At 38.4% G+C, this 12,743-nt stretch overlaps 1 protein-coding gene across 5 annotated transcripts in view; it reads right to left on the bottom strand.

Moving 5' to 3' along the window:
• COL16A1 (collagen type XVI alpha 1 chain) overlaps positions 1–12,743 on the bottom strand; it is a 3,146,845-nt gene that overhangs the window by 755,768 nt on the left and 2,378,334 nt on the right. For all 5 annotated transcript variants that reach the window (XM_044082765.1, XM_044082783.1, XM_044082773.1 and 2 more), the window contains exon 45: positions 6,962–7,006. In XM_044082765.1, coding sequence (XP_043938700.1) covers positions 6,962–7,006 — 45 coding nt within the window. The remainder of the gene's footprint in view (positions 1–6,961; positions 7,007–12,743) is intronic.

Genomic DNA, 12,743 nt, shown 5'->3' with positions numbered 1-12,743 from the left:
TTTAGGTTAACTGAAGGCTGTGTGTGTGGCTGTCAGTTTGGGACTTTTGTTCCTCTTAGGAGGGTAAAACTTCAATATTTGAAGATGTACATACTTTTGTCTCTTAGTATTAAGTTAATAGGTTTTAGGGGGGTATTGGGGATGTGTTTGCTTTTTTTTTTGAGGGCTTTCAATGAAACAAAATGTTTCATAAGATATGACATAGGTTCAAATGGACATGACAAGAAACAACTGTATAAAAGTTCAACCTGCCACGCAGTGTGTGTATGTAACACAAAAGCTGGAACTAAACATTTAACAAAAAAGCTGTTATACATAAAAGGTGGGAATAATAACTTTTTCATACAATGGTGCTTACTGTAATTTCTTTAAATGTCAGTGGTCCCACAGATAAATAAAAAAAAGAAAGAATACAGAAGACACATTTGAAAATAACTGAACGTGTGAATGTGATAAAGAAAGGTTTTCAGGATGGTTATTCAGCAGAATACTTGGGATAATGGAAAAGAGGAGTACTTATATTAATTGCAAGAGGTGCTCCAATAGTGATAGAAGAGAATAAAAAAGATAATAATGGTAGATTTGTAGCGCCAAGGGGCTACTTGCAAGGGAGGGGGATTACATTTATATTCCACCTAAAACTGCTATAATGGAGCTTAAGACAATTTTGGGAGAAATAATCAGCTTTCAGAAAGGAATATTACTTACAGGTGGTGAATGAAATTTGATTTACAACAGTAAAGATGTGTCTAGGTGGCCCAGTATGGAAAGAATAACAAAGGAGGGTAGACTTTTGAAAACATTTATAAAAATATTTGGCATGGAAGATGTGGATTCAGTACCAGGAGTTCAGACTGAATTTACATATTATACTCCAAGATACACAAACTGGGCTAGGTTAGACAGAATTTACATTTCACAGGAATACGTGCATTACATTGAAGTTCTTGATATGCAGCCAATAACTATTTCAGATCATGTGCCAATAATACCTAAAATAAAAAGACAGGGTAATGAAACAAAAATAAGACACTGGCACTTTCCTACCTATCTGTTGAAAAGAGAGGAATTTAAGGAATGGGTAGTGGAATTTATTTAGGAACTATTAGAGAAGATAGAAATTTATTTTGAAAATATAGCTAGGGAGTGGGATACAATTAAAGTGGAGTTTAAAAATATGTGGAAATAAAAGAAAGGGAGATATGGTTAAAAAATAACAATAATTATTTAAAGGGACTGATAAATGTTAAAGTATTGCAGAACAGGAGGATCTCACAGAAAAAACAGAGGAGCAACTGCAAAGTGCTAAACAGAATATAAGGGATTACACTGATAATATGCATAAGTTTAGAAAGATTGCTAAGTAACTTTTTTAATAATAGGTCTAGTACATAAAAACATCTGCACAACTCAGACAAATGTAAGTAGAAAGGGCTGTTGCAAGCTTAGGGAACCTACAACAAGGAAGGTAATGAGATCTTATAGAGGTATTAGAAAACTTTTGGAAATTCTATGAAAGTGTATAAAGCAGAGAAATGTGGAAATCAAGAAAAGATACAAATGAAAATGTTTATGGAGGAATGAAATATGCCTAGGTTAGAGGTAGTTGGGGCTCAATTACTAACAGTTAAGACAGAAGGAGACGGGATAAAATGGTGAAGTATAACCGATCTATAGGAACGTCCACAGGAAGAGATGGAATTCCTGTGGAAATTTGGAAGGAAAGAAAAAAAACTGACAAAGATCTTGAAAGTTTTGTTTAAAATAATTTTAAGAGAAGGAGAAGTACTAACATCCTGGAAAAAAGCAGCGTTAATGGTAATACGTAAACACGGCGAAGATCCAGCTTCATACAGGCCCATTCCAATACTAAACCATGAGGGACTGGATATGAAAACGTGTTAACGGTAATCCATAAACACGGTGAGGATCCAGCAGATCCAGCTTCATACAGGCCCATTAAAAAGCAGCGTTAACTGTAATACATAAACACGGCGAAGATCCAGCAGATCCAGCTTCATACAGGCCCATTAAAAAGCAGCGTTAACGGTAATACATAAACACGGCGAAGATCCAGCAGATCCAGCTTCATACAGGCCCATTCCAATACTAAACCATGAGGGACTGGATATGAAAACGTGTTAACAGTAATCCATAAACACGGCAAGGATCCAGCAGATCCAGCTTCATACAGGCCCATTCCAATACTAAACCATGAGGGACTGGATATGAAAACGTGTTAACTGTAATACATAAACACGGTAAAGAGCCAGCAGATCCAGCTTCATACAGGCCCATTCCAATACTAAACCATGAGGGACTGGATATGAAAATGTGTTAACGGTAATACATAAACACGGTAAAGATCCAGCAGATCCAGCTTCATACAGGCCCATTTCAATACTAAACCATGAGGGACTGGATATGAAAACGTGTTAACTGTAATACATAAACACGGTAAAGATCAATCAGATCCAGCTTCATACAGGCCCATTTCAATACTAAACCATGAGGGACTGGATATGAAAACGTGTTAACGGTAATACATAAACAAGGCGAAGATCCAGCCGATCCAGCTTCATACAGGCCCATTCCAATACTAAACCATGAGGGACTGGATATGAAAACGTGTTAAATGTAATACATAAACACGGCGAGGATCCAGCAGATCCAGCTTCATACAGGCCCATTCCAATACTAAACCATGAGGGACTGGATATGAAAATGTGTTAACTGTAATACATAAACACGGTGAGGATCCAGCAGATCCAGCTTCATACAGGCCCATTCCAATACTAAACCATGAGGGACTGGATATGAAAACGTGTTAACGGTAATCCATAAACACGGCGAAGATCCAGCAGATCCAGCTTCATACAGGCCCATATCAATACTAAACCATGAGGGACTGGATATGAAAACGTGTTAACGGTAATACATAAACACGGCGAAGATCCAGCAGATCCAGATTCATACAGGTCCATTCCAATACTAAACCATGAGGGACTGGATATGAAAACGTGTTAACTGTAATACATAAACACGGCGAAGATCCAGCAGATCCAGCTTCATACAGGCCCATTCCAATACTAAACCATGAGGGATTGGATATGAAAACGTGTTAACTGTAATACATAAACACGGTAAAGATCCAGCAGATCCAGCTTCATACAGGCCCATTCCAATACTAAACCATGAGGGACTGGATATGAAAACGTGTTAACTGTAATACATAAACACGGTAAAGATCCAGCAGATCCAGCTTCATACAGGCCCATTCCAATACTAAACCATGAGGGACTGGATATGAAAACGTGTTAATGGTAATCCATAAACACGGCGAAGATCCATCAGAACCAGCTTCATACAGGCCCATTCCAATACTAAACCATGAGGGATTGGATATGAAAACGTGTTAACTGTAATACATAAACACGGTAAAGATCCAGCAGATCCAGCTTCATACAGGCCCATTCCAATACTAAACCATGAGGGATTGGATATGAAAACGTGTTAACGGTAATACATAAACACAGTAAAGATCCAGCAGATCCAGCTTCATACAGGCCCATTCCAATACTAAACCATGAGGGACTGGATATGAAAACGTGTTAACGGTAATACATAAACACGGCGAAGATCCATCAGATCCAGCTTCATACAGGCCCATTCCAATACTAAACCATGAGGGACTGGATATGAAAATGTGTTAACTGTAATACATAAACACGGCAAAGATCCAGCAGATCCAGCTTCATACAGGCCCATTCCAATACTAAACCATGAGGGACTGGATATGAAAACGTGTTAACTGTAATACATAAACACGGTAAAGATCCATCAGATCCAGCTTCATACAGGCCCATTTCAATACTAAACCATGAGGGATTGGATATGAAAAGTAAAGTAGGTGGGGTCCTCTTTGAGAATTTCTGCTTAAGCAGAGGAACCAGGCAGGGGTATCTTCTTTCCCCTTTCTTATTTGTATTATATTTACATCCACTGGAAAAGAAAATAAGGGACTCAGATATTCAAGGATATAATTGGTTTGGTAGACAAGAAAAGCTGGCTCTCTTTGCAGATGACATTATTTTATACATAAAATCAGTAAAGGATATTACAGTGTTGTGGAAAATTTTGAGACATTTTCACATCTTTTTAGGATACAAAATGAATGAAGCTAAAACAAAGGCAATAGTGGTAAATTATGTACCCACACATGAATTGGTTTGGCAATATTTGTATTTATGGGGACATGATAAAATGAAGTATTTAGGAGTATGGATTAAAAATGATTCTGGTGTGTCAGCTAAGGATATATGGGAAGAGACTAAACAAAAGATAATACAAAAACTGAGAAACTGGAAGCTCTGTTATATGAATATGGATATGGATAGTAAGATACAAGCAGTTAAAATGTGCTTAATCCCTTTAGTCTTATACACAGGTCAGGCATATTCTTATCAACCAGAGAACTTGTGGAGAGCTGAATAATTTTATATGCGAGGAGAAGCTGGCAAAAGTTAAGTGGGATAAGCTGATTCTTTCAATAGCACAAGACGGACTGGGATTACTCAATTTGAAGGGGTATTTCAGAGCTTACAGTTAGCCTCCTATACATATCACAAGCCGAAACCTATAATTCAAAGTGGAAATGGATGATGATGAAATGGGGTGAAGCTCAAGAAAGAAAGAAAGACTGGGATTTTGGATGCAGATCTTTAAGGAGAATAACAATAATCATACAGAATATCACATTAATAAAGCAGCAGAAAGTATTCTAAGAACTAAACCAACATAGGAATGGAGAAAGGAGCTTCTGCTGATACGGATGACTGTGATTATTGATTCAGACAATAGGCAAGAGCAGGCTGGAATTTACAGAAGAAAACTGGCAAAGGAACTAAGGTATTGGGAGCAAATAACTAGAGAAGGATAGGCAATACAGTGGGACGAGGCCAAGAATGTATTTAGACTGCAGGTTAGAGATTTCCTTCCTTATCAAGGATTGATATCCAAGTATAGACAAAGAGAAATAAATAGGGGTGTCCTAAATAAAAGACCAGCACTGGTAGAGTTTTTAGTAGAATCTAGAACAGAATTTGCCATTAAAAAGGAACAATTAGTAGAGCATATAAAATAACTATAAGAATCAATCAGAGGAGGTTAGAAAGGATTGGGAAAAGAGATTGGATAACAATTCACAAAGGAAAATGAGGGGATATATGCATATCACCCAGATATGCAACAAAATCTAGAAGATTTAGAATTTTGGTTTGGAAGTGTTTACATAGATATTTTTATACCCCAAGTAGACTCCATAGTATTTTTCCTCGGGTAGACAGCAAATGTTGGAGGTGTGATGGGGAAGAATGAGGTAACTGGGACATATGTTCTGGGAGTGTAATGAGTTGGCAGACTTTAAATTTCTCTGCAAACTGCTCTGTCAGAGATACTGGGTGAACAAATTGGTGTAACTAGGGGAAATGATTTTTCTGAGCTATGACACAGAATCACAATTGCCTAGACATAGTAAGACCTTTGCTGAGTCTAATTATGGTGGCTGCCAAAAAAGCAATTACTAGAAAATGGAAATCAAAGTCTAAACTAACTGCATTAGACGTAGTGAATATAGTAACAGAGATAAAACAACTGGAAATGGGATCTTTAAAAAGAGGATGTGACCAAATTACATAGGAGAAATGGAAATTGTGGGAACACTACATATAGGGGAGGAATTAGGTTTCAAAGAAATGTTTGACTGACAATACTTGTGTAGATTATAAATGATGTATAATGTTTGTAACTAAGATTATATCAATATGGTTTGTGATGTAAAATGCTTACAGCTGGGATTATGTCAATATGGTTTGCTTTCATTTATATAAATGCATGATTCCCTTTGTCATAAGTGATAATTTAATAAAGATGTTTCTTGTTTAATAAAAAAGAACAGGTAGTGAGTTCTTTAGAAATGGGTAGGAGTACATTACATTAAAAAATGGAAATTCTGGGAAGAATACATGCAAAAAATGTTTTGGATGAAGGGCAAATTTTAAGAGAAGGCAGAAATTGTACAAATTATGTAATGTTGCTTTGATTATATGATAGGTAACAATATATGTAATGCATATTAGTAAATGTGAACTTGTTAATATGGTTTAATTGCTTTTGCATAAAAGCAAGTTTGCCTATGTCACAAGTGATAATTGAATAAGCAGAGTGAAAGGGGATAACAGGAAACAGTTCTGCAAACCACTGTTTCCTGCAGAATGACTGTTAATCCCATGCATATTCTGTATGAGTATCACGCGGTTCTTTCAAGAAGATAATAAAATATCTGCTGTGGTCCTATAGCTCAGTATTTTACAAATATTCTACTTGGATATACGTGGAAGTGCAATGACACACATTAATGTTTCACTGCATGCTAAGTGCACTACATTACTAAATAATTAGTCTACACAGCATGCCTTTATCTTTTCAACTACAGAAACTCTTCATCTGGAGTGACTAGACCAAGGGTTATGTAGCCAATGAATTTAACTATTTTTCCTTAGTGATATGACAGAAACCAGTTCAGGAACTGACACTATATTTTGTCTAGTTTTTACCAGGATTAAGTAATATGCAATCATAACTATATTTTTAGACTGTCGAGAGACACGTTGCTATGTGTCACCCATTTAACTCCCATGAGGCTCTGTTTTCTGATGCAGTGATCTGGAGTGGGCACTTGTACTCAGGCACAAGACAGTATAACACACCTGTCAGCAATGCATTACCTCTGATTTGCTTCCAGTTTTGTTTGCTATGTAGTAAAGCAGCAACCTGCATGAACAGCTTGACAAAAATAATAAAGAAATCTCAAAATAATTATTGTGGTATTAACACGTGATACTTCTTTGAGTTCAGCTTTTTGAAATTTCCAGTATCACAGGGTTTTCCATCATGTACTTACCACATAAACTGGTTGGCCTGGCATTCCATCATTCCCAGGCATGCCCTAAAATAAAACAGTTCAATTACTTTAAAAAGTTTTGGTTAACAAGTATTACATATCTTACACTAATTAATCTCAGAAATCTATTTAGAAAGTTACTTTACCACAATTAGAATTCTTCAGTTAATTAACTTGCCACACTAAATGCTTCCATGTTTACATTACCATTTTTACAACTATACCTGTATTTCCTGACTTCTAGGAAATCAAATCCTTATATTAATATATGTCATTACAAAACAAAATAAGGATCAAATCCTTATATTAATATATGTCATTACAACACAAAATAAGGATTAAATCCTTATATTAGTATATGTCATTACAAACACAAAATAAGGATCAAATCCTAATATTAATATATGTCATTACAACACAAAATAAGGATCAAATCCTTATATTAATATATGTCATTACAACACAAAATAAGGATCAAATCCTTATATTAATATATGTCATTACAACACAAAATAAGGATCAAATCCTTATATTAATATATGTCATTACAAACACAAAATAAGGATCAAATCCTTATATTAATATATGTCATTACAAACACAAAATAAGGATCAAATCCTTATATTAATATATGTCATTACAAACACAAAATAAGGATCAAATCCTTATATTAATATATGTCATTACAAACACAAAATAAGGATCAAATCCTTATATTAATATATGTCATTACAAACACAAAATAAGGATCAAATCCTTATATTAATATATGTCATTACAACACAAAATAAGGATCAAATCCTTATATTAATATATGTCATTACAAACACAAAATAAGGATCAAATCCTTATATTAATATATGTCATTACAAACACAAAATAAGGATCAAATCCTTATATTAATATATGTCATTACAAACACAAAATAAGGATCAAATCCTTATATTAATATATGTCATTACAAACACAAAATAAGGATCAAATCCTTATATTAATATATGTCATTACAAACACAAAATAAGGATCAAATCCTTATATTAATATATGTCATTACAACACAAAATAAGGATCAAATCCTTATATTAATATATGTCATTACAACACAAAATAAGGATCAAATCCTTATATTAATATATATCATTACAACACAAAATAAGGATCAAATCCTTATATTAATATATGTCATTACAAACACAAAATAAGGCAGAGTTGTGAGCTTTAGTTAAACCCCTTAACATGAATGGATTAAAAGCTGATCTTGGAATAAACAGATTAATAATCTGTGAATGGAAGCTACTGTTCTGCATGGAGATGTTTTGAAAACCTATTGTTCATGTTTAATTTGGGGTTGAAAAGGTCCTTCCATGCAGTCAGCTAGTACATAAAACAGTGACAGGAATACTTCTCAACTTATTTTCTCTTGAAATTTGGGCAAAGTCAGAAATAATGGTGAAGACAAAAGTCCATAATCAGGGACATTTAAAAAAAATATTACTGTAATTCACTTGAAAATTTAATAGAAGAACAGGTTTTTCAGCAATGTATGGTTCATACATAATAACAAGGCATCCAGTCTATGAAACAATTAATAAGCCTAGCCCAAATTCCAAAGTGCCCCAAAGCACTTAATTAAGCTAATGACCACAAGGGCCTTTTAAAGCCTAGCTATGCATCCCAAATCTCTAACAAGTTCTGATACCTTTGATAAGTGTAAGCATGGTCCTGGGAGAGGAACCATTTACAGGTTACCTGTTTGCATCAGAGACTTAGGTGCCAAACCAGGGATGAATTTCCAGTTTCCCATCCAATTGTCCAAGTTGCACTTGAATTGGATTAGGGAGGAACTCTGCTTCACATGGATGGGGAGCCTGATCCATAGACGGGGTAGTCTCTGGGATACATACCTATCTCTCCAGTAGGTCCAATTTATATCACAGGCAAGGTTTAAGTCCTTAGAATAGGTAATTCTGGTACTGTTTGTTTTGTTGATATGCAGGAGGTCCATCAGAGTGGAGTCTGACATGCCCTGTATGCCAGGCATAGATCTAACTTCAAAAGCCAGTAGGAGATAGAATACAGGGATAGGGCCTTGAGGCAGTCAGCATATGACATATTACTTATAGGTTCATAGGTTTATAGGTTCATACTAGGCTATCTGCCCTAGGGCATTTATAAGCCTAGCCAGAGTGTGCTTGGCTTTCGCCACCTATTTTAAATAAATTTTGCTATGCCCTTTTTCGAGATTAGTATACTGTGCCTCTGTCTAACAGTGACACAGAAGTGATATCAGGGGTTAACCTATGATCTCCCATCCACTCATCAAGATTCCTCTTGAAGAGAGTCAATGAGGGACTCTGCCTAACCTGGACTGGGATTTTATTCCAGAGTGAAGGGAGCCTCTGGGTTATGAATCTGTCCCTTCAGCATGTCCTATTTATTTCAGTGCTGAGGTTCCAGTCTCTCGAGAGCGTAGCTCGATGGGATTTGGATTTTCTGAGGTGCAGCATGTCCATTAATTCTGGGTTGGACATGGCTTTATACGTCAGGCGCAGATCGCCTCTGAGCAGGTGGTATGCCACTGAGTAGAGCTGGAGTTTCTTTAACCGGGCAGCATATGGCATCTGTTTGAGCCCTTTGATCCCCTTGGTGAAGTACTTTTGGGGTCTTTCCAGTTGCTGCAGGTGTCTGGTAAGGTACATCACAAAAGGGGCATTGTACTCAATTATGGGCCTGATGAGGGATGAGTAAAGAGGCACGATGACCTCCCCTGATCTAGATGTGAACCCCTTCATGATTAGTGGGCTATATAAAATGTTTTTCTAACCACTTTGGCCACGTAGTTGTCAAATGAGAGATTGCTATCAACTTGGGTCCGCAGGTCCCTAATTACTTTTTCTGTACTTAATGGATTACCACCTATGTGGTAATTGGTGGGCACTTTGGTTTTGCCAAAGGGGATGACTATACACTTTTTGGCATTTAGCTTGAGGCCATGGCTCTGGCACCAGTTGTCTGTTTGTATGAGGCCCTTTTGGAGGATGCTTGTGTCGGCTGTAGAGTCGATTATGGTGCCCAGTTTGCAGTCATCTGAGAACTTGGTCAGCCACAGTCCTCCTGTGTTGGCCTGTACCTCTGAAAAATATATACCGAACAAGAGAGGTCCCAGGACTGAGCATTGTGGGATGCCACTTGTAACTGGTTTGGAGTCTGACATGGCTCCAGCAATTCTAACCATGTGGGTTCTGTCCTTGAGCCAGTTTGCAACCCATCTAGCGACATAGGGGTTTATATTTAAGCTGGTGAGATTATCTATAATGCCAGAGTGGGGTATTGTATCGAAGGCTTTTGCGAGGTCCAGGTAGGCTGTGTGGACTACCTTCCCCTTGTCAATGTCCTTGGTGACTGTTTCAAAAAAATCAACCAGGTTTAAGAGGCAGGATCTGCCCTTAACAAAGCCGAACTGGGTAGGATCTAGTGTCTGTAGGTCCCCAATATCTTTATTTATGAGGTCCATAATTATCCTTTCCATAGCTTTGCAGACCAAGCTAGTCAGGCTTATGGGGTGATAATTTCCAGGATCCGTTGAAGCACCACCTTTGTGGAGAGGGACCACTGTTGCTGTACGCCACTCTTTGGGTACATATCCTGTAGTAAGGCTGAGATTGAACAGTAGTTTTATGTTTGGGTTTAGCTCTTCTTGGAGTTCATGTAGGATGCAGCCCGGGACACCGTCTGGTCCCATTGATGCTGTGTTTTTTGCTTTGGAGATGGCAGCTCTTACCTGAGCATCTGAGATGTCAGGGGGGCAGCACTCTGCTGGGATAGATATTTGCCCTTTTGGTGGGGTGGGGGGAGTTTGCGCTGAACCTGTCAGCTAGGATGTTGGCAATGTCTGTGGGTTTGGTGTATTTTTTGCCATTTTGGACTAATTCTGAGCATATCTGGGAATTTCCACCCAGGTTCCTAACATAACTAACGAAAGCCTTGTGATTATCCTTAGTGTCCTGTGCAATTTTTCTCTCAAAGCTGGCCTTAGAAGATTTTATGAGTGCCCATAGTTTTTTGCTAATACTGATCAGAGATGCCTTCCCTTTTTGGGATTTTGCTCTATCATGTAGTAGCTTCCTCCTTCTATTGTATAGTTTGTTTATAGCTGGGGTCCATCAGACAGGACGTCTGCCTTTGGAGGATTGGGTCTTGGTTTTATTTGGGATTGTATGATCCATACATTCCTGAAGGTGTTCATAGAATGCGTTTATAAAGGATTCTGCGGTCTGGGCCGTATTTTCCACAGGCCCGGGGGCTTTGAAGGATTCCACCTTGGTTTTGAGGAGTCTGAAATTTGCTTTAGAGAAGTTTTTCACTGTGGTTTTCAGGGCAGGGGGTGGAGTCGGGACGTGAATATCCAGTGAGATTAGTTTATGGTCTGATCTTACCAGTGAGGGATACACTTCTGGTCTGGAGCATAGAGTCCCCATGTTGGTGATGATCAGGTCCAGTATGTTTTCCCCTCTTGTGGGAGTGGCAACAAGTTGTTCCATAGCATTTGAGTTTATAAATTTTAGGAACCTTTTGGCTAGGGTGTTGGAGCTAGAGTAATGCTCCCAGTCTATGTTTGGGTAGTTGAAGTCGCCCAATATAATGGTGTTTGGAGAGACCTTCATATTTTCCAGTGTTCTCAGGAAGGCTGAGTGGGGTTCCTGGGTTTGGGAGGGTGGTCTGTAGCAGACTGTAAACTGGAAGGCAGTTTTACCCACTATTAGTTGCACATGGATAGTCTCTGATGCTTCGTGCTCTGCCACCAACCTGGAGGTGTGGGTATCTTTGACGAATATTGGTACTCCTTTTGTGGTTCAGTTCAAGTTTTGGGGCTGAAAAGCATGGTATGAGGTATAACCTGGTAGTGCTGGGGTGCTCTCGGGAGCCTTGAACCAGGTTTCTGTTACTGCACAGATATCGATGTTCTCCATGCTAAGGAGAGTTTCGAGTGCATGCATCTTGAGGTTTAGACTTCTGGCGTTGAGTAGCATTACTCTTAGTTTCTTATCCCTTGTGATACCTATGGAGGTGGGTTTATCTTTTGAGCCTTGCCTAAAAAAGGCACTATGGGGGTAGCAAGAGCCTTTGCCAATATCCGAAAGCCCAGGGGTGACAGGTGCAAGCCGTCCCTAGCGAAGCATTGTGGCTTGTCGAGCATATCATCCCAGGCTGCCAGGCATTGCATCCCCTTTGAATGACACCAATACTTAAGCGAATTGTTGAAATTGATCATCTTGTCTTCATATTGTGGCATCATTCTCGGTGAGGGTAAGATGCTACTCAAGGTCAGGGTCATACCAGCCTGGGCTACATGCTCAGAGAGCTCCTCTATGTCTCTTTTCATGTAGTCCAGGGAGGTACGTCTCAGGTCATTCACACCAGCATGGACAATGACTGAGTCATATTTGTACTTGCCTTGGAGTGACCTGAGTGCTTGTGTTATGTGGCAAGATCCTAGCACCCGACAGGCAGCTCACTGTGACCTTCTCCTTGTTCAGCCTGGTGAGCGGGACGTCAGTGCGCCTGACGATAGAGTCACCTATTACAAGTGTATCAGGGGTGTTGTTTAGCCTTAAGGGCTGTGACTGTTCGGCACACTGGCTATGTGTTGCACGTGTTTTGTTTTGGGGTAGCGGTTGCTTGGGTGTCTGCTTTGGAGGTCTCTGCTGCTTAGACAGATTTTTATTTAGAGCCTCCGAGTATGTTTTTGTGTGTTTATGTGTTTGGTTTGCTGTAGTGGTAG

Source organism: Protopterus annectens, chromosome 1.part1, assembly GCF_019279795.1.
Source record: "Protopterus annectens isolate FY-2018-M chromosome 1.part1, PAN1.0, whole genome shotgun sequence".
Classification (NCBI taxonomy): Eukaryota; Metazoa; Chordata; order Ceratodontiformes; family Protopteridae; genus Protopterus; species Protopterus annectens.
Note: the sequence above shows the minus strand (reverse complement) of the source record. Positions and strands in the feature narration are given on the sequence as shown.